This window comes from Protomyctophum parallelum, assembly GCF_964188405.1.
Source record: "Protomyctophum parallelum genome assembly, chromosome: 7".
NCBI lineage: Eukaryota > Metazoa > Chordata > Actinopteri > Myctophiformes > Myctophidae > Protomyctophum > Protomyctophum parallelum.
The window spans coordinates 14,656,369-14,679,312 of NC_139705.1; the positions used below are offsets into that span (position 1 = coordinate 14,656,369).

Sequence of the window (22,944 nt, forward strand, 5' to 3'; positions counted from 1 at the left end):
CCGTGAAATTGTGCACCCACATTCCCACTAGGCCGAGGACCAAATGCCACATGAACAATTTCAACTCAGACTCAAGGTGGCGCTATAACTGGCCGAAAAGTGTTTTTACCTCTAACTGCACGGATCTGTGGATAACTTTGTATGCCAACTCCCTAGAGGCCAAGGAAAAACCTTTGCCTGGAATTTTTCACATCTGCTCTTTATAACGCCACCAGGAGGCCGACATATGTAAAACACATTTTATATTATTACTCCTTCAGATTTTATCCAAATTTCACGCAAATCGGTATACACTATCTCCATAGTCATGTGATCAACACGGAGCGCCACCATTTCCCATCTTCCATCCTGATTGGCTAAGATTGGCTTCCAAAGCTCACACGATTCGTCCATTTCGAAAAAAGGCCACAAATCACAAACACAGTGTGCAATTTCCGTTAAATTATACACGCACATTTTCACTAGGCCAAGGACGACATGCCACAATTTTTTTCCTCAAAATCAGCCTCACGGTGGCGCTATAACAGGCCAATATGTATACAACTTATGTATGCACACATGGAAAAACATTGTACCTGCATCCCTCCAACACGAACCTCCGGCCCAAATCTTCCTCAACAGCCTGTTATAGCGCCACCATGAGGCCACAACCTGACCTGCCCTGGTGGAGACCTGTGCCGATTGGCACTTTGTCTAGTTGTCCACTCATTTTGTATGTCTGTGGATTATTATTTTTTTGTCCATCCCAAGCCCAAGGTGATGGCCCCTGGTTTTGTAACTGAATTTCAGAGATACAGACAAACACATGTATGCTCTGTCATCTAAATGTCTGTCTTTAAAGATGTTGTGATGTTTTTGGGACATTTTGTCTTTGTTAAAACTTTAAAGCTCTGATAGTAATTGCTACAGTAGCCTACTTCAGAGTACTCCGTCTCTTCAGCTCTTCCGAAAGCAGAACATAATTTTCAGCTGGGTCTCTAATTTCATCTAATCAGGAGAGAGATAAGTAAGTTCAGATAACCCATTTATCAGTTTAAAATGTATAGTGCTCCAGTTCCAACTTTTGTCGGCTCATTCATTTGTGTCATCTCTGCCAATTTTCATTTGTATATCCTCTTTCCCGTATGAGTTCACTCTCCTGACAGGATTACTGAACAAACACTCAACATAGCAATGATTACACTGGGAATAGAGAACTACTCCTACTCAACACATTTTGAACAAAACAATATTTAATTGAGTCAACCAGCTCAGTGGCCTTGTGGGTAGAGTGTCTGCCCTGGGACTGGGAGGTTGGGGTTTGATTCCCAGACAGGTCATATCAAAGACTGAAAAATGGGACCCCAAAAATGCCCTTTTGGCATTCAGCATCAACAGTTGGATTGGGGTATGTCCCTGCAACATACTAGCGTCGTGTCCAGCGAGTGTACTTGTACATCATGTCCAGAGGGTGTAGGAAACAGGTGATAGGCCATTGGGCCTCATGGCTCAGCAATGCTTACTTTGTTACACTTTTAACGCAAGCAATCTTAGCCAATCAGTAGCCTCATATTTCCCCATCGTTGTCCAGACTCAACATAACGGAACGCCAACCAGCATGTATTGTATACAGTAGTCAGTGTATGTATTGCATTAGCCTATCCTGTGCCTTTACTAACTATTATGCTTGTCTGTATTGTAATTTAGTAGACTAGAGCATCGTTCCCTTGAGGGGACACTGTTGTAGAGGAGGGGGTGTCCCATATATAGAGAGAACACACAATAGATTTGGCCTGAACCTCAGAGAGTGCAGTGTGTGCCCCAACAAGCCCATACAGTGTCTGATACATTGTTGTTTTGCACAGATCTTTTTTTTTTCTTTTATGCTTTATTTGCCTGCGTTGGGGGCAGCGGTGGAAAAGTATATTTACTCACGTCGTACTGTAAGTAACATTTTGAGGTGCTTTTACTTTACTGGAGTATTTCCAATTTCCAATACTTAACTACTCCACTAGTAAATCTCGAATCCAAATATTGTACTTTTACTACAGCACATTTATTCGAAAACTTTAGCTCCTAGTTACTTTGTAGATTTTGATTATTATACATTATGATCTACACAAGGACACAATGCACCACAATGTGAGCATGTAGATCTGCTTGTTTCCTTTTTTTTTCTTTTCTTTTCTGCATAATGAGTTCACTTTTTGGTACTTTAAGTACATTTTGATGCCAGTATTTCTATATTGCAGTATTGATACATTTACTTAAGTAAACATTGTGAGTACTTTTTCCACTACTGCATGGGTGGGGGTGGGGTCAAATGGGAGTTGTTTACATTGGTCTACTCTCTACGGTATTAGCAATTCCCCTATTACTTTAGCAAAGCATATATTCTGCCTTTTATATGTCCTTGTAATTGGACTAAGCTACTTGCTGCATGTGACATTTTTAGCCTGCCTGCTGCATCGACACAAGAGGGAGAGAGAAAGACATGTCCTTGATTGCAATAATGTTGTGTGTGTGCAAAAATAAAGGAGACGTTCAATTGAACAGTGAAAACATCTGATGAGACACAAACAAAATAGGATGATCGCCGAGGACAGTGGAGAGGAGGAAACATAACACACACAGTCGAGCCTTTGCTCTCTGTCATTGTTAGGCCACTCGTGGTCTGTGTTTATACATTGCTGCACTGGTTGGCATATATTTTCAAACTGCATCAGACACTAGGTCAACAATGCGGGCGTGGTGAGCAATATACAACTTTTGTATGCACTACATCCATTTGTTATGTGTGCGATGGATTCTATATCTATGTGTTGTTCAGAATCATGATGGTTTATACAAAGTGGAGTGTGGATGTCAGGGTACCAGATTGACAGATTGTACTTGGTTGGTAATATTTGCAGTCTAGCTTTGATGGTGAATTTTAAAACATCCTCCCCAATAGCAGCATTGTTGTACATCAAATGTGAAAAAGAGTGATGAGCTAAATCAACACAGGCCAACCTTCCCTGCAGCCGAAGTCCACGCCAATGTTGTTTGGCTTCAGTCTGTTTCGTACCTGTAGTCTAGTGGTGGGTGAGAGTAGCCTCCACTACCATGCTGGAGTCTGTAATTAATCCATCAGAGATGGGCACGTTTTCATCGTTCTTTGCCCATTTTAGCTGGACTCTTGTCCGATGGCAGAGGTCATTGAGATCTGGCCAATCAGACCAGATCCCAAAGGATCTGGATCTTTCTAGGCTTCCTCCTGAAGCCTAGAAAGTTATTCTGGTCTGCCAGGGTGACGTTCCTCCTGTGCAAATCCAGGAGGAGTGATGCCCTGGCCATTTCTCTGACGGTGCCATCATCATTATTGAGCATGTGTAGTAGGTGGGTTACTGGGTTAGCCTTGTTGCTGCATAAATCCACTCTACATTTGGGACCCCTAGCCCCCCTTCGCCATATGAAAGGAAGAGTATGTCTTGACTCTTGTGTGGCGTGTGAGTTTAGGTCAACCCATTTTCTGGCCAGCTGGCCAGTTCTATTCGTCATGTCTCTCAGTGCATTTTGTGGGATGTGTACATTGGCAAAGAGGTGATGTATTTTCGCCAGGGCCACTTCTCTCACAGCGTCGAGCTTCATGACTATAGGGAGGGGGACAGATCGATCAGGTTGAGACGGTGGTGAAACTCTTAGTCCTCAACTCCCCCCTCTCCCTTGTGCTGGGAGTCTGGTGCAACGCACAGGTCCTGGACCTGGTGAGACGTAACAGGGGCCCTGGCACGGACGATCATCTTTTAGGGAACTGTGTTGCTGTCGGACAGATTAATATATACTAGCACGACGATCATCTTTTAGGGAACTGTTGCTGTCGGACAAATTAATATATACTGGCTCGGACGATCATCTTTTAGGGAACTGTGTTGCTGTCGGACAGATTAATATACTGCATAACATAAACAATATAAAAGCATAAATATCAAAAGTACAAAGGACACTGTACTTAAATAATCTGCAATAAAAATACTTTGACTGCTGATATTCACAGTTTGACGTAAGACAGTCAATAAAAAATAACAATTACATGATTACAGTATTCCATAATAAGTTTGTTTTGGCCTTGCATGGTAGCATGAACTTTATACACCTCACTGAGGCACTGGTCAGACTCAATCAAATCAATCAAATGTTATGGAGAATATTTATTTTTAGCCAATATAAAAAAATACCACAAAATATCAGTACCATTTATCATTTCTGATTGGAAAGAAATGAGAGAAATGTAGAGCATCTGAGCTCTGTTTGCCATCAGTGCTGATGGAAATTGGGTTACTGTTGGTTAAAGAAGGAGAAGATAGATAATCTGATATGATGACTGCATAGTTTTCTATGCATTTCGGGGGGTTATTACGCTATGCAGCGCGTGCAGGGATGCCCCCCCATTAGGCCCATACAGTATATTCGTCCTGCCCACCCTAGTGGGCCAGGCTACAACCGGCCCTGGTTTGGTCCCTTGCAGCATGGTTTCCTCCGCCATCGGTGTATGAATGTCACTGTGTGGGTGAATGTTATGCATTATCTATGTAAAGTGCTTTGGATAAAAGTGCCATATAAATGCACCATTTTAAGGGCAGGGCACTGGGCAGTGCAGGGTTCTCAAACCTTTTCACGTCAAGGACCCCTTGATGTGTATTTGGCTGCAGACCCCCAACTGAAAACATTATGTCCCAATTGAGGACCCCATAGCCTACAATATTTATGGTGGCAAAAATGTCAGAAATATTCAAAATATACATACAGATACGAGTCCATTTGGTTCCTAAATCCATTATTTACGGTATATGGAATTATGGGGATCCCCTGGAACCCCCCTAGGGGTCCCCAGACCCCACTTTGAGAAGCACCTGTCTTTTGGTATACTTTAATGCCAAGCCCAATTTGTACTATTTTTTTTACATTATGACTACCACCTCTACTTATTATATAGTATTTCTGCATTTCAGAATTGATTGATTGAATGATTGATCAAATAGGCTACTTTATTAACAGTTTGCAGACAAAAAAAACACAGGAAAGTTGTAGGCTACAGTTCAATACAAGGTACTATTGCTATAATGTTCTATTAGATTATTTATAGCCCAAGAAAGCCTATATGGCTTGTTTCGGTTTTCATATTCAACTCATCTGAGTATTTCTGCATTGCAGTATTTGATACTTTTACTGTTAGCGTATTTGAGTAGCCTACTTTTAGATGATGACTGGTGTGCACTGGCCGTTTTTAATTTGGCCCGCTCCTCAGCGCGTCATCGCCCCTCTCTCTCATCACCTGACCACCATGTCCGTCTCCCAGCAGCGCTCCACTACCACCACGGCGCCGCCACTTGTCCATGTTGACATCGGATGGAATCAACGCACTATACTAGTGCCAGCGATGCTCTTGCGTGTCAAAGTGTCTGCAGCCGCAGCGGCAGCCGCAGAATCGGCGGCGGTGGTGGTCGTGTCTTTTGCTTGGGGATTTCTGCTCGGATGAGAGATTATTTAGAACGATCGAGAGAGAACTGGAGCACCAGAAACAAGTGTCTGACTGAACCATCGAATGTGTTTTTGTGACACTATAGCAGGCAGCTAAATAAATAGCGGCCCCGTCGGTCGAGTCTATCTCTCTACCGACCGATCGAACTGAACTGAAGCACCGCCGACAGGGAGTCTGGATTTGGGGAAAATGTCGCAGGGACATGCTGCTGCTGCTGCTGCTGCTGGTGGTGTGGTGAGTGAGTGAGTGAGTGAGTCGGCAGCCTACAGTGCTGCTGGGCTGGTGGCCACCCGCCGTAGAGAGATCACATTCTGCCCCAGAAATGAGACGCCTAGGGACCGGACAGGAGCACGCGAAAATTCTAGAGAAACGAGAGAAGGTCGTGAGCTGAGAACCCGGGCCGTTTAGAACACCTTAATGCTGCTGGCTGCTTCATGCATTTTGCAGCAGCATTAATAATCATAAGCAACAGACAGGAGCTGATTATTTATTGCTTTACAGCAGTGTTGTTGACTTAATTGTTTCTCAAACATTTTCATGTCGGATAATTACCACGGACACCCGTACGAAAAGAAAGATCTTGTTAGATTCAATATAACAGTCTACAACTGTCTCTGTACTAGAGAGAGAGAGAGACCTTATTATACAGCAGTACATTTTCTCTCACTGGATAAGGTGGAGAAATTCACCACTTTCAACTTGGCATCCCAATTCTGTTCCAAACTATTACAAATTGTAACTTGTTACAAATTGTAACACGTTTGCATTAGGCCTACTATCTCTGTGAGCTTGGATTCTGAAATAGGGTTCTAAAGTGGTGAAACCTTTGCTGTTTTAGCTGGGGACGTCACCCACCCCCCCCCCCCCCCCCCATGGAACTGGACCCCCCTCGAGGAAATGCATGATATGTTAACCAGTGGCCTGCTACACAGTACCATCAAGGTTATAATGCTCGTTTTAAAATGTATTATGATATAAAATGCAACTCTTGTTACAGTTGCTCAGTGGTTTTCAACCAGTGGTCCGGGGACCACCAGGGGTCCTTGAGGGGGTTCCAGATGGCCCCCAACTAAATGATGGAGAGTTGGTAACCAAATAGACCCTTATACTGTAGATATTTAACTCTTGAGAGCGTAAAATAAAACCAAATGTTAAATTATTGTTAAACATCTGCATTACTTAATTTTCAAGTCTACGCAATTAGAGAATGTAGAAGGAATTGTTATTTTGATTAAAGTTTGCCTGTTATCTCTCCTATGGTATACCACATCAATACAGCATGGAATTGTGGACACTGTAGAATCCAATCCAACGATAACAAAATATTCTTTAGTTTTACATCTGAGAGGCTAAATCTCATCAAATGGTGGTCCGTGGTTCAAATGTCAAGTAAATAATGAGCCTTCATATGAAAATGGTTGAAAACCACTGCTTTAATGGCCTGCAACACGCGAGAGTGTACAGTACGAATGGAACCAAAGGGTACAAGTTGTACAATAAACAAATATTAATATCAAACAGGGCTCCATTGGTGGCCCCAACAATGCATCAAACCGGTGGTCCTTGAAATTAAAAAAAGGTTGAGAATCAGGCGCTCTATAGCAGCCCCCCCCCCTACAGTCAGGAGGTGAACTGGAAGCAAAGCAAGTATGATGGAAATAACACTGTAGGACAGGCAGGAAATGAGAGTTGTTGGATTAATTTGATCCGCTAGGCATCTTCCTTCATGGGGGGAAAAAAATGCCACCGTAGAAAATCAGGCAGCGCTAAAAATAGAAACAAACAACAACAGGGTGACATTTTGTGCTTCTGTCTGTCCGTCTGTCTGTCTGGCGTAGCTTTATTGACAGGTGTTCAGCCGCTCGGCAGGCTGAGCGAGCAGGCAGTGGTGGAATGTAGCTAAGTACATTAATACTTTAGTACAATTTCGAGGTGTTTGTACTTACTACTGGAGTATTTCCAATTTCCATTACTTTTTCTTCCACTCCACTACATCTCAGATCCAAATAGCCTATTGTACTTTTACTCCACTACATTTATTTGAGAACTTTAGTTACTAGTAGGGCTGGATGCAATAACCGCCGTACCGTGGTTGTGTAAGGCATACCGGTCGGTGCTTACCATACCAATACCACGATACCGCCATACCGTCGATGAACACTGCTTTATTACTGCGATAACAAAAACTCCATACTGCCCCTGTCCTAGTTAACTAGTTACTTTGTAGATTTTGATTATTATTACAAAACATACAACCACTTCAGCCCAATATACATTTCGGCTATTTGAAAATACAAGCAAAATAGCAGCTGTTATTTTCAAAATACTTTTTTTTACATTTTATTTGAAACATGACATTCTGCCTACTGACTACTTTCTACTTTTTTGATGCCATTTTTGTACTTTTTAGAATTCCAGACTTTTACTTGTAACAGAGTATTTCTACAATGCGAAGGTCACAGTTAACTATTATATGGAATCGTGCATTTCCCGTCAGTCAGTCAGTCAGTGTATCACTCAAAATCCCCAAACATGGGGAAAGCCCCCATATATGGTGCCCGGGTTAGCCCAGGGATGATAGTAAATCAGGGATCATTGTAAATGCGACCTGCTGTCGCAATTAAGCCCATATATGGAGATCCCTGATGTCATCAATATTAGTATATGGATATTATGTTGATCCTTCCCCATCCATCCTTACTCTTCGATGTCTCCCTTTTGACTGATACCTGTCCATTTACACTCTAGACGGGCCTGCCCCAAAGATATTTGTGCAGCAACAGGCCCGAAAATGAAGTCAGCCCGAAAATTACACACACACACACACACACACACACACACACACACCTGCTGCACGATGTAGGCCCCTACCTGGGCCTTCATCAAACCCTGTACACTCAAGACACTGCCCCCGCTGCCACCCTTGGATCTCCATAGATGGAGCTGACCTGTTCTGACATTCAATATGTTGATCTGACCTCATCAAACCCTGTACTCTCAAGACACGCTCCATATATGGCCAGTGAAGGGCGAGGTCGCGTGCACTGGCTTATTGCTAAGCCAGTGGTACTTTTACTGTAAGATATGTGAGTACTTTTTCCACCACTGCAGGTAGGCAGGCAGGCAGCAGCTGGACGTGGTTTTTCAGAGACAAATGGTGCAGTGTTATTCAATCATGTATGGTATGTTATGTTATGTTTGTTGCAGAGAGCATGATGGGACTGGGAGGTAGAGGAGACATGAAGAGCGGTGCTTTTCTGCTCCAGGACCTGCTCTAATCATCCCAACAGCCCAGGTACACCTTGTCAAGCTGCGCACACACGCACGCACACACACATGCACGATCAGTGGTGTAAACTAATATAACTACATTTACTCAAGCACTGTACTTGATTACAATTATGAGATATTTTAACTTTTTTTTTAAGTATAAAATGTGTCAGTAATTTATTTGTATATTTAAGGGGTTGTTATGATTTTACATAACCATGCATAGATGTCAAGAGCAGGGTCAGCTAAATATCAGCTCATGGTTAGGTGACCAATAGCATGCATACTGAACTTTACTGTATTGCACCAATTCTTGAGATACCCTGAGATATGCTGATGTTGTTGACCTTAACCCTGTAAGACCCGGATATATTTCTACATGCAAAAAAGAGATTTCAACCTTACTACTACTTTGTACAACTAGGACTTATGTTAAAATAAATATGTTAGAAAATGTTATGCACATTTATAATAATTATATAATAAATTAATAATTTACATTTGGGGGATATCTTTCACAATAATGAATAAAACATGTTCTACACATTCTAATGATAACAAAAAAAAATATTACAATTACTTTTATTAGAGTCCAGACATTTTTTATTTGTGTGAATTTCAGCCTCTGTGAGGGGTATTTATATGCAAATATCATGACCAATGGCAGTGCAATGGCATTGCAATGAACATCAATGATGACGTTTAGGTGGAAAAAAAAACAGAAAAAATAAATAAAAAATTAAGTAATTAATTAAAATAAAAATGTTACCGAAAAGCAACGCTGGGACTTACAGGGTTAAGCCTGTTTACGCAAACACAGTATCCTGTGAGTCTTACACCTTCGTAATCTTTTTTTTTTTTTTAAGATATTTTTTTGCGGCTTACGCCTTTTATTGATTTTTGAAGGGACAGACAGTAGGCTGACAGGAAACGGGAGAGAGATGGGGGGGATGACATGCAGTGAGGGCCGTGTCGGGTCCGGGAGTCGAACCCGCGGCACACTGCGACTGGATTACCAGTCCGGTGCCCAGACCGTTACGCTACGGCCTGGGCCCACCTTCGTAATCTTGACAGAATCTATCAGTATCAGGTTTATTAGGTGTGTTTTATGAGAGAGCAGGCAACGTGCATAGATAAGATCTTTTCAGGTTGCTCCGTTCCGATTCCAGTGAATCTGTCTGTCAGTGAATGTGTCCTGTCTGCCATAGAGGGGACCTAACTAACTTTAAACCACAGAAATTGTACATTTTGTCAATCTTATGTATTTCTCAGAAATACCCATGTGACATACGACCACTGGGCGGGGGGGTTGTACCTCTCGAGATACTGTTTTGTATATAATGCACGGAAAATGTAATAAACATCAGTGTCATTGTTTGAACCACTCTTCATCGTGTGGCCTTGTCAAATGGTGTCCTCGGCGCGTCACTTTACCTTCTCACTATCCTAACTGCTGCTGAGACCGGTCAACGACTTCTTTTCTCCATTGGTCTGCTTCCACTCATACTACAGCCAGGTGACGACATCTGACCAGGCTGAGATTGACAGTATAAAAACTATATGCTATAGGGGTTAAGAACGTCTTATGCCTAAATTGTCAGTTGTGGTGTGTGTGCGTGTGTCTAGGACGTGATGGCAGTGCTGACTGAGCTACACCACTACTACGTCCCATTCCACCAGACGAAGGACCCTGTCCTCCACCCCTGAACCTCCACCTCTTCCTCCATCCGTCCGTCCGTCATGGCGCTGAACCTGTGCGGCCGTTCTCTGGACTCCCCCTGCACACTGGCGCTGCTGGTGGGCTTCCAGTTCGCCTTCGTGCTCTACTTCTCCCTGGGCGGGTTCCGCGGCCTGGTGTCCGTTCTGGTCCGCGGCCAGGAGCCCCAGTTCGACTACACGCGACCACACGACGTCTACACCAACCTCAGCCAGCTGGGGGCGCTGCTGCTGCCTCCCCCGCCGCGCAACGCCGGCATGACGGGACCGCCCGGCACCGGACCCCCGCTGAGGCTCTGCCGGATCCCCTCCCCTCTGCTGGGTCAGTGAGAGTTTGGATGGATTGGATGTTTTATCCACTTAGACCTGAGGCCGATTCTACAAAATGCCTTCTAGAATCTAAATCATGACAGTTTTCTGTGTCTTAGAAGCTCATAGCATGGCACTCGGTGCCGCGCTATGAACTTGTAGATCTGCTATTTTTCAATAGCTAAAGTATAACGTAATCCTTAAAACACCAAAAGGGGTTCCCGTCCCGAATGGATTATTAGACAGAATTGTAAACGGCACACAGTACAGCCAAACTCTGGGTCCAAAAGGATAGAACAACAAAAAAATGTCCTTGCTGGCTTGTTTCCATTCGGGTCCTATGTATTCAATTTATAACCATGACATGAAAAATAACAACATTCATTATCATCACAAAACATAAAACATTATACAGAGTGGAAGAAACCAGAGCGCAAGCTCTCTTCTCCACTAGTCCCTCCTTAACATTTAGTCTAGTTTTTACCTATATTTAGTCAAAGTCATCGAAGCTTAGTTTTCATCAGTGAAAAACGGTGGTCAATTGACATTTTTCGTCCTAGTTTTGGACTTTTGGTTGAGGAAATCAACACTGCTCTGGTGTCTCTCCAGTGGGTCCCGTGTCCGTCCGCCTGTCCTCCCCTCTGTCCCTGGAGGAGATCAGACAGCGGAACCCCCTGGTGGCGCCGGGGGGGCGCTACAGCCCGCCGGACTGTGAGCCGCAGCACCACACGGCCATCGTGGTGCCGTACCGCAACCGGCAGACGCACCTCCGCGCCCTCCTCTACCACCTGCACCCCTTCCTGCAGAGACAGCAGATCCACTACAGCATCTACATCGTGCAGCAGGTGTGTGTGTGTGTGTGTGTGTGTGTGTGTGTGTGTGTGTGTGTGTGTGTGTGTGTGTGTGTGTGTGTGTGTGCGTGTGCGTGTGCGTGTGCGTGTGTCTTTTAGGCGACATATTGTGTGATGGAGATTAATGCTTTACATGCCACTGTACACAATCTTCAGCGGCTGTTCGATTGATTGATTGAATACTAGGGGTGTCAAATTAGAATCGCGATCCCTGTTATGAACGATTCAAAATCGATTCATAATTTCCAAAAAGAGTTTTCACTACATGGTGTTTGTATGAAATGTAAGCTTACCCTAATCACAGTAAATATCATGTCTTCAGTCATTTTCAAGTTACTGTAGTATAGTCACTTCAGTTTGGCTGGAGTAGATTGTGATGAAATCCTATGTATTGAATTGAGAATCATTTTGAATAGAGAATCGTTTTGAATCTGGAAAAAAATGCTTTTGAATTCGTGACCCCAAGAATCAGAATCGAATCGTGGGACACCCAAAGATTCACAGCCCTATTGAATACTTTATTAGACAGAAATGCAAACAGTACAGAGACACTCAAGTACCCTATTTTCGCCAGTGCCTTACCCCTTGGTCTAAAAGGATAGCACCTAAACAGGTCCTTGCGGTCTTGTTTCCATTCGGGTCCTACAGATGTGCCATTCCAACTATTCACACTTTCCTGATCTTTTCCTGAAGGTCTTCTGAAAATGCATGTTGTCCCCAGGTTTTATTCACTGATTAGCCTAATGCTAATTCTACTGCTTTGCTACAGAAAAGAAGCGTCACTCCTCGAAACTTCCAGAAGAGAAACTCTACATCTATTCAGGGAATCTGAATAGAATTAAGATATATGGCAAATGTTTCCCTTTCTCACTGACAATGAATTCAATGTGTGTAAACCACCTTCTCCCTCTGTCTCTTCCTACAGTGGGGCAACAGCACCTTCAACCGGGCCAAGCTGCTCAACGTCGGGGTGCGAGAGGCTCTGCGAGACGAGGACTGGAGCTGCATCTTCCTCCACGACGTGGACCTGCTGCCGGAGAACGACCACAACACCTACACCTGCCACAAGCAGTTCCCCACGCACCTGTCTGTGGCCATGGACAAGTTCAGATACAGGTACCCCCTCTCCCCACGCACCTGTCTGTGGCCATGGACAAGTTCAGATACAGGTACCCCCTCCCCAAACACCTGTCTGTGGCCATGGACAAGTTCAGATACAACCTTGATATGAAAAGGGCAGACAGAGCAGGTGATATTCACGTGCGTTCTTCTGTGGGTTAATTGTTTCCAGGTTGCCGTACCCGCAGTATTTCGGGGGGGTGTCTGCAGTGACCCCAGAGCAGTACATGAAGATGAATGGCTTTCCCAACCACTACTGGGGCTGGGGCGGAGAGGACGATGACATCGCTGCTCGGTACGAGGAAGCCAGGGACCGGGTGGGGCAGGAGGGAAGGGGGGGACTGTGCATGACCATTCTAAAAATCATACTCGTGAGGGACGTCCATAGACTTGACTGCTACATGACGAGGTGGCAGCCAAGAATATGGACTCGTTAATGTTTGTTTTAAGCATGCCCACCCGGGGAAATCAAGTGCCCTAAGTAAGTAGCCTTGCCGAGCCATGGGGCCCATAGGGCAGGAGCCTATCTCCTGTTTCTGTAGTGTGAGACAGCTTGATGTACAAGTACACCCCCTGGACATGACGCTAGTATGTCGCAGGGACATAAGTGCTCTAAGCAAACATTAAAATCCCATAGTCTTGGCTGCCATATGAGCAGCATAGGGCCCCTCATAAAATAATGCAACTCTTCCATGGTGACTGCAAGACATGCATCGTGATGCATGACTTCAGCAGCAGGAGGCAGCGTGAGACCTACTCAGTATTCTCTGTAGTAACTTCACACTATCGCATTTCTCAGAGGAGGAGCACACCTTTTTAGTCTTTAACTAGAACTAATCCTTCTTATATTAATTTCATTTGAGCTTTGTGAGCGTGTCAGCGTGTGCATTTAAAATTAATCAAACGGATCATTTGTTTTTTCTTTATCCACGTGTGGTGAATGGGATACACAGGAGAGTTGTCATGGTTGCTTTAATCCTTCTTATATTAATCTGATTTGAGCTTTGCTAGTTTGCTTTCATCTCGTTGAGGTCAACACTGTTGTCGGGATCCGTGATCGTGATATAAAGTATAATTGCACGCCGGTGTTTTCATTCAAATCAGCGCAAGGCAAAACCATGCAGGACGGGGCTTGAATTGCGCTGCTGATCCTAAATCAGCATAATCATCACACGTAACACAGCCGTTCGTGTCGCTGCAACACTAACCTGATCCTAGGTCAGCTTAAATGATCACACTTTAAACAGAACTTCTTTCCCCGTTTTTCTCCTCCGCAGCGATGCGGAGCATGAGCGCACATGCAGCGGACAGAGAAAAAGAGTAGGCTATATAGCCTCGGTCAGACTGGCACACAACCACACACTGAATGAATATTTTATTAACATTTGCAACAACAACAAAAAAGCACAGACAGTTCACACACACAGTAGCCTACGGGTCTTCGCGGATCCACTCGGACATTACACATAATGATTGACAGACTCGAGATCCGAGGGGATACGTCCGATTCCGACCCTGCCGGAGTGATTACGTTAAAACAGGACTCCGACCCGAGCGGGTCTCGGGTCAACTCGGGTATTTTCGGAGTCGAGGGACCCGGTGAAGAGCTCTACTCTGCTGGGAGCGTCTGTTGCGCAACACTCAATGTTATTTTCCTTTGGGACGTTGTCGAAAATGTTCCCCCCCCATTTTAGCCGACGAGATCGAAAATCTTAAAACGTTAATAACTATGATCTAAATCATTCCGTCCAATTCTAAGAAAAGAGTATGTGTTAGACGGCCCACCACGGTCCCGTCACTAGTCGCGTTAGAATTAATCATACCTCCCGTTGTTGATGCCTCGAGAGTGTTTTGGCTACATCAAACTACTTCAGCCACATCCGGGATAACATCCGGTCTGTCGCTAAATGTGCTCCGCTGCTATAAATCGCTGGGCGCTATGATTTAATGGATTAAATAACCCTGGGCATTCGGGGTGTTAACCAGGGGAGGTTTGCCGGGCAAGGGTGATCTTTTTCAGCAGCTGTTATAATCTATCTCCAAATGGATCCTATTCACTGTCAGCAGCCATATTGGCGTGACACGGTGGTGTAATGTTACTTCCTTTCACAGGTGTATAATTACGGCACTTTTCCATTCAGGTTCAAACTGAGTCAAGGTACTGCTAAATGTGCATGTTGGCTCACTGGAAAAGTAAAGTCTCTGCTACATTAATGGAACAAAGACTTTGTTAGTGTAATTGATAGCAGCACCTGTGAAGCACGTAACATTACACTGCTGTATCGTCATGGCAATATGGCCGCCGTGAAAAGTGTCGGTTGCATATATCTTTGTCTTTGTACAGCCTGCTGGCACCCTGACCCAGACTCTCCACGTGATTTTGGGTGGTCCCTAGATGACTGTAAAGTGACAATTTAAGGATTTTTATGACCTAATAGAGAGAACCACTGTACGCCCACTGTATTTATATCGGCAACATTTAGTGCCCTAAACAAACATTAAAGTCCATTAACGATTTAAGTCATAAGTGATCTAAACAAACATTAAAGCGACAATAAGAAGGTGACATGGATGTGGGCGGGGTTGGAGCTGTCTCTCTGCAGGCAGCAGCCATTCCATTTTTTTTTGCATTATTTTGCTTTCTGTATTCATCGTAATACTCTCCCACTTACCATTTCAGCTTTTGATTTCCCCCCCTTGATCCATTACCTTTCTGTTCTTAACTTAGTTGTGGTGTTTTTGTTTGCTTTGGGCGTCATAACCTCATCATCTTTCATGCCATCTCCTCTTTTCCACTGTCTTCTGAAGAGGTCTCAGTGAGTAACGACAATGTACCGTTGTTGTGGCTGGGCAATATGGGACACAATCAAATTTCACTATATTTGTGACCATATGCCTCTATCGATATTGTGACTACAATATAATAAGGCTTCAGTGATTAAAACCAGGCAAAGAACACTTTAGTCAATATCTTCACGATATTACAATATGGAAAATCCCAGACAATATCTAGTCTCGTATCACAATATCCATGGATCGATATATTACCCAGCCATACTGTATGTATATGTCCAGTCATAGTATGTAGTGTATAGTATGTAGGTATGTATACTGTACAGCTACCGTATGTAGATATGTATACACTGTATGCTTGTATGTATTTGTATACATGTACAGTATGTATGCAATATGCATGCATGTACTTGTGTGCTGTATGTACAATATGTACTGTATGTATTTATGTATGTATATAGTTCTACACTGCAGGGGCTGGAGAAATCTTGGCATCTGCTTCCTTGACTAGTTTGTCTTTAATAGTGAATATAGTGCCTATTATACATTTTATATATATATAGTTTGTCTTTAATAGGAAGTAGAGTCATAGTCTGCCCTTTGCTTTGGGTAACTGGAAACCCATCTAATAATCACACAAGAAGCTGCACTTTATCTATCTTATGGATGTTGACATCATCTAGACTTCCTATTGACAGCCATATTGAGTCCATATGTGACCAAATTTGAATGAGGGACTGCCATTGGATTCTTTTGAATTTGAATCATAGCTTCAAATTGACATATTCGTTGTTCAGTTTGTCCCACCAGTTTTGGAGATATGGCTTATAGAATAATGTCTTGCAGAAAACTAACAGCGAGTTGAGAAAACAGGCTTGAAAGGTTCACTTCTGTGGTCTCTAACATTACACCTAGCTACATGTTTAAGCATTTATTTGTGTCAATTTCAGCTCTGACACATTTCAGACATGCTCTAGTATGTGAAGAGTCTGCCTGTGCTATTAACTAATTTTGGAAAAAATAAAAACGTTTTTCTCCTCTGGTAAAAAGCTGGAATTTGTGCGATGGCAGGCTCTCAGTCAAATCTGGTCACATATTGTGTCTGCTGTTACCATAGACTGTAAAAAATATGGACAAAGCGTTCCCCGGGTCTAACATGGACGTCTAACGGGACTTCCCCCCCCTTCTTCTCCGTTGGTTTTTATTTTGACTGAAGTGGGTGGGGACTCCCGATCATAGACTGTAACGGTAGCCATGCCCCTCAGAACATACGCGACTTTATGGTCATTTATTTTATAAATGGGACCATAATTTTCCAAAAAGAATATTATGACATTAGAAATGATACTTTAAACTAGTGACTGGAAGCAGAAAGTATTCATGACCATGTTTATTAAGGTAATACAGTCTAGGTGAAGTTGGGCCCAAATTCATGGACTTCTATGGGGCTATGGGTTTTTTGGGTCCAGTGACAGCGCCACAACAGGCCATTATATGAACTTTCAGGAAATCCCGATTTCCTCAGTGGCTTCACAAAATATCTGTCTGACTGCCCCCCTGGCTGTTACATAGACTGGTTGGTTACCAATAATAACTGTGCTGTGTTCTGTGTTGCTCAGGGTGCGTCTGTCTGGAATGAAGATTGTGCGCCCTCCTGTGGCCATCGGGCATTATAAGATGATCAAACATAAAGGAGACCGAGGCAATGAGCAGAACCCACACAGGTACACACACACTCACTCACTCACTCACTCACTCACTCACTCACTCACAGTTAGTCTGACGTACAAATAGTCTGACATACATGGCCGGTTAAGACTCACCCATGGCTTCTGTGTGCGTTTATGGTTTTGGTGGACGGACAGTGGACGGTTTAGGGTGTCGGACCAAGGATATGCACGCGATGTAGAGAAGAGTTTAGAATCGAGGTCCTCAGGCCCTCCTTGAGGGTGCCGTACTAAGTTAAGTTCCGATCAGTCATTGGTCCGACAACGACAGCCTACCTCAAACCATAACCGCAAGCACGGAGCAGCGCATGTTCGCCAACCTTAACGCCTGTTCGCCAACTTCAATCTGGTCGCCAACCTTTAACGCATGTTCGCCAACCTTAATCCGGTCGTTGTCCATATGTCGGACCAATGACTGGTCGGAAAAGCGCACGGACCCCCCTCCTTGATGGGTGTTAAACGTACAATAACACCCCTCCCTCCGTTCCGCGTGTCCATCAGGTTCGACCTCCTGAAGCGGACGCGTCTCAACTGGCGCTCGGACGGCTTCAGCTCGCTGACGTACGAACTGCTGTCCAAGGAGCTGCAGCCGCTCTACACCAACCTGACGGTGGACATCGGAGACGACCCCCACCTGCCCCAGAGGAAGCTGCACCACCCACCGCTCCACCACAACAAAGCCCCGTCCCCTGACCCCCCTGCCCCCAAACTTAGCAGCAGCAGCAGCAGCTCTGGGAAGAGGACGGCGGGAGACACGGTCAGAGTAGAGATGGGACTATAATCGTTATTGTCGTTTATCGTGATTCCTCTGTCATACACTAGAGGGAATTTACTTTCGTTGAGCTGCAAATTCAGTCCCATTTAAGCCCACTGTACTTGATCAAACAGACCTGTAAAGAGTGCATTTGGTATGCCCTCATTACAAACAAATCGAGCGAACATTCCTCCCAGAATGGGGATGCCGGGGTTCAAGTGCTTAAGCAAAAGTGGCATTTTAAGTTTTTAAGCTTTTACTGTAGTTTTTAAGTTATTTTGATTATTTGATTATTATAATATTGCAAATCACAATTATTTTTTCCACAATAATGGTGACGTGTAATTGTCCTTATCGTCCCCTGTCCAGGTCAGAGCTAAGGAGACGCGACAGAACAAGGGGTCCGCGGCGGCTAACGTGAGTATGGTCAACGGTTCACCGGTCGTCCCCGAAAATAACGTCCTCCAACGTCCTCCTGCCACGCCCAGGAGATCCAATCAGACGGCGGCACTGGAGAAACCGGGCGTGGTCAAGTAGGAACGAGAGAGACGACGTTAAAAAAAAAATCAGAAAGATGAACGAGCTTCGCACCCCGTCCCGGTGCAACTAGTGGCTTTTTCTCTCCGTTCATCAGATCTGAAATGAAATGGTGCAGGGAATCTCCAGCTTCTTTCTTTCTTCTTTCATTTCCAGGCCCGCCGGGGTTGATATTTATGAGGCCACTGCACGGACCCCCATTTGATGTATTTTGTTCTTTTCGTCTATGGGACCTCAAAGTGCACTGTAAAATCCTCAGTGCTAATTTAACTCTGCGAGTGGAACCGTAGGGAACCATTTTGTACGCTCTCAAGAGTTAACAGACCCGTAAAGGTTCCATTTGGACCTCACGTTGTAGTACCGACGGTATAGTGGGTTCCTGCTGCTTGCTAACTTAGAGCAGTTCCATAACAAAAGCTTCATGTAGGCTAAGGACAAACGGTCAAAGAGGAGGCCCCACTTTTAGCCCGCAAAGAACACATCCATCCACACGAACACCTGCCGATATGACTGCTCTCTGGAGCCTCTGGTGGTGATCCACTGAATGCACTGTTATGCGTCGTTCTGGTGACGTGGTGACATGGATTCATCCCTCTTTATCATCGCTGTATTTGGACCGGGAGAGCGGACGGACGGACAGACGGTGACACAGACTGGTCATTATCCGCGCACCACTCCGAAACAAACTGGGGTAAAGTAAAAAAACTCGACGGGGTCAAGTACGTTGCAGTACGTGCATCTGTGCTGTTTTCCAGACGTCAAGGCGTTAAGTAGTCTGGCGTACAGTACGTGGGCCAGGCGATCAGAGATCTCCGCTTACCGATCTGTTAGGGATGTCACAGTTACAAATTTAAGTTGACGATACATCGTCACACAAATAACAAGTTTTGTTTTGTTTTTTGCATTGAACATTGGAACGCGCGCACACACACACACATACACAAATAAATCACTGACACATTTAATCCTTTTTTATATTTTATTCTTTCATACATTTTAAAATGTATGTAATTCTTTTCAACACGGAAAATATTGAAGATTATCTCAAATAATTACGATTAGGCGATTATGTAATAATTGTGACAGGCCTAACCTCTGGTGACTTTTAAATGGACCGGGTGGAAATGTTTTGGGGATGGGGAAAAAATCCAACAACTGCATCCAATGCAAAGACTCTCGGGATGGTAAGAGGATTGCATTTCAAAGCAGTAGGAGTTTGTTGGAGCTTTTCTTACTCTGCTGTCACAAGAATTTAGATTTCCCTGGCGTGTCGGTGGACGGAGATCTCTGACCATCTGGGATCTGGCGACCCCACGGACTACAGTGTAAGCAACCAATTGGCTACCAGCCCTCCGCTGCCCTCAGCCAACGCAGATGTGCAGGATTCAGATTCAGCACCAGAAACTACTGCTGCTGCCGGCCCACCGCACGGTGCGGTGGGTGGGTGTCATCCCTGTGGGGTGTCATCCCTGTGGGGTGTCATCCCTGTGGGGTGTCATCCCTGTGGGGTGTCATCCCTGTGGGGTGTCATCCCTGTGGGGTGTCATCCCTGTGGGGTGTCATCCCTGTGGGGTGTCATCCCTGTGGGGTGTCATCCCTGTGGGGTGTCATCCCTGTGGGGTGTCATCCCTGTGGGGTGTCATCCCTGTGGGTTGTCATCCTGTGGGTTGTCATCCCTGTGGGGTGTCATCCCTGTGGGGTGTCATCCCTGTGGGGTGTCATCCCTGTGGGGTGTCATCCCTGTGGGGTGTCATCCCTGTGGGTTGTCATCCCTGTGGGGTGTCATCCCTGTGGGGAGTCATCCCTGTGGGGTGTCATCCTGTGGGGTGTCATCCTGTGGGGTGTCATCCCTGTGGGGTGTCATCCCTGTGGGGTGTCTTCCTGTAGGGTGTCTTCCTGTAGGGTGTCATCCCTGTGGGGTGTCATCCCTGTGGGGTGTCATCCCTGTGGGGTGTCATCCCTGTGGGGTGTCATCCTGTGGGGTGTCATCCCTGTGGGGTGTCATCCTGTAGGGTGTCATCCTGTGGGGTGTCATCCTGTGGGGTGTCATCCCTGTGGGGTGTCATCCCTGTGGGGTGTCATCCCTGTGGGGTGTCATCCTGTGGGGTGTCATCCTGTGGGGTGTCATCCTGTGGGGTGTCATCCTGTGGGGTGTCATCCCTGTGGGGTGTCATCCCTGTAGGGTGTCATCCCTGTAGGGTGTCATCCTGTGGGGTGTCATCCCTGTGGGGTGTCATCCCTGTGGGGTGTCATCCCTGTGGGGTGTCATCCTGTGGGGTGTCATCCTGTGGGGTGTCATCCCTGTGGGGTGTCATCCTGTGGGGTGTCATCCTGTGGGGTGTCATCCCTGTGGGGTGTCATCCCTGTGGGGAGTCATCCCTGTAGGGGGTCATCCCTGTGGGGTGTCATCCCTGTGGGGTGTCATCCCTGTGGGGAGTCATCCCTGTGGGGTGTCATCCTGTGGGGTGTCATCCCTGTGGGGTGTCATCCCTGTGGGGTGTCATCCCTGTACGGTGTCATCCCTGTACGGTGTCATCCTGTACGGTGTCATCCTGTGGGGTGTCATCCCTGTGGGGTGTCATCCCTGTGGGGTGTCATCCCTGTGGGGTGTCATCCTGTGGGGTGTCATCCCTGTGGGGTGTCATCCCTGTGGGGTGTCATCCTGTGTGGTGTCATCCCTGTGGGGTGTCATCCCTGTGGGGTGTCATCCCTGTGGGGTGTCATCCTGTGGGGTGTCATCCTGTGGGGAGTCATCCCTGTGGGGAGTCATCCCTGTGGGGTGTCATCCCTGTGGGGTGTCATCCCTGTGGGGTGTCATCCTGTGGGGTGTCATCCTGTAGGGTGTCATCCCTGTGGGGAGTCATCCCTGTGGGGTGTCATCCCTGTGGGGTGTCATCCTGTGGGGTGTCATCCCTGTGGGGTGTCATCCCTGTGGGGTGTCATCCTGTAGGGTGTCATCCCTGTGGGGTGTCATCCCTGTGGGGTGTCATCCTGTAGGGTGTCATCCCTGTGGGGTGTCATCCCTGTGGGGTGTCATCCCTGTACGGTGTCATCCCTGTACGGTGTCATCCCTGTGGGGTGTCATCCCTGTGGGGTGTCATCCCTGTAGGGTGTCATCCCTGTAGGGTGTCATCCCTGTGGGGAGTCATCCTGTAGGGTGTCATCCCTGTGGGGTGTCATCCCTGTGGGGTGTCATCCCTGTACGGTGTCATCCCTGTACGGTGTCATCCCTGTGGGGTGTCATCCCTGTGGGGTGTCATCCCTGTAGGGTGTCATCCCTGTAGGGTGTCATCCCTGTGGGGAGTCATCCTGTAGGGTGTCATCCTGTGGGTGTCATCCTGTGGGGTGTCATCCCTGTAGGGTGTCATCCCTGTGGGGAGTCATCCCTGTGGGGAGTCATCCCTGTGGGGAGTCATCCCTGTGGGGTGTCATCCCTGTGGGGTGTCATCCCTGTAGGGTGTCATCCCTGTAGGGTGTCATCCCTGTGGGGAGTCATCCCTGTGGGGTGTCATCCCTGTGGGGAGTCATCCCTGTGGGGTGTCATCCCTGTGGGGAGTCATCCATGTAGGGTGTCATCCCTGTGGGGAGTCATCCCTGTGGGGAGTCATCCCTGTGGGGTGTCATCCCTGTGGGGTGTCATCCCTGTGCCTTTTCTCTTAGATTGTTAGTTTTGTAGACTGCGACGGTTGCTTTTTAGGTGCAGATCTGGGATTAGTTTTGCTTGGTCTCTCATGGCAGTTACGTAAAAGTAGTGTAAGTGATAGTTGTGGTGGTTAAAATAAACCTTTTTTTGGGGGGGGCTTTTTTTATTTTTATTTTTTATTTTTTTAAGATATTTTTTTGCGGCTTACGCCTTTATTGATTTTTTAAGGGATAGAAAGTAGGCTGACAGGAAACGGGAGAGAGATGGGGGGATGACATGCGGTAAAGGCCGTGTCGGGTCCGGGAGTCGAACCCGCGGCACACCACGACTGGATCACCAGTCCGGTGCCCAGACCGTTACGCTACGGCCTGGGCCGTTGGGGGGGGGGGGGGGGGGGCTTTTAACTTAAGAAGTTAAAAGCTCTACTCCGAGAGTATTTGTTCAGTAACGGGCATCTCACCATCTCTCTTTCAATTTCACTCGTTTATCCAGTCTGTATTCTCTCTCAAAGTTCTCTCTCTGAATGAGAATATAGAGCAGTGTTTTTTTTCAACACTTTTCATATCAAGGTCCATTATTTACAATAATTTTTAACTCTTGAGAGCCTAAAATGAAACTGTAAGCGTCCATATGGTTTCATTTTACACTCTCAAAAGGTCTAATAAGGGTCCATTTGGTTACCATTACCAACCCCTCCTATATCACTGGTTGAGAACCACTGATAT

At 45.8% G+C, this 22,944-nt stretch overlaps 1 protein-coding gene across 1 annotated transcript; it reads left to right on the plus strand.

The window, feature by feature from the left end:
* The first annotated feature begins 5,382 nt into the window (after positions 1–5,382).
* b4galt3 (UDP-Gal:betaGlcNAc beta 1,4- galactosyltransferase, polypeptide 3) lies at positions 5,383–19,390 on the plus strand. The gene is made up of 9 exons (XM_083769055.1): positions 5,383–5,734; positions 8,708–8,795; positions 10,397–10,808; positions 11,405–11,640; positions 12,572–12,762; positions 12,938–13,060; positions 17,178–17,282; positions 17,787–18,042; positions 18,409–19,390. Exons 3-9 carry the CDS (start codon positions 10,511–10,513, stop codon positions 18,574–18,576), a joined length of 1,377 nt encoding a protein of 458 aa, XP_083625181.1. The 5' UTR covers positions 5,383–5,734; positions 8,708–8,795; positions 10,397–10,510; the 3' UTR covers positions 18,577–19,390.
* Positions 19,391–22,944: the final 3,554 nt, after the last annotated feature.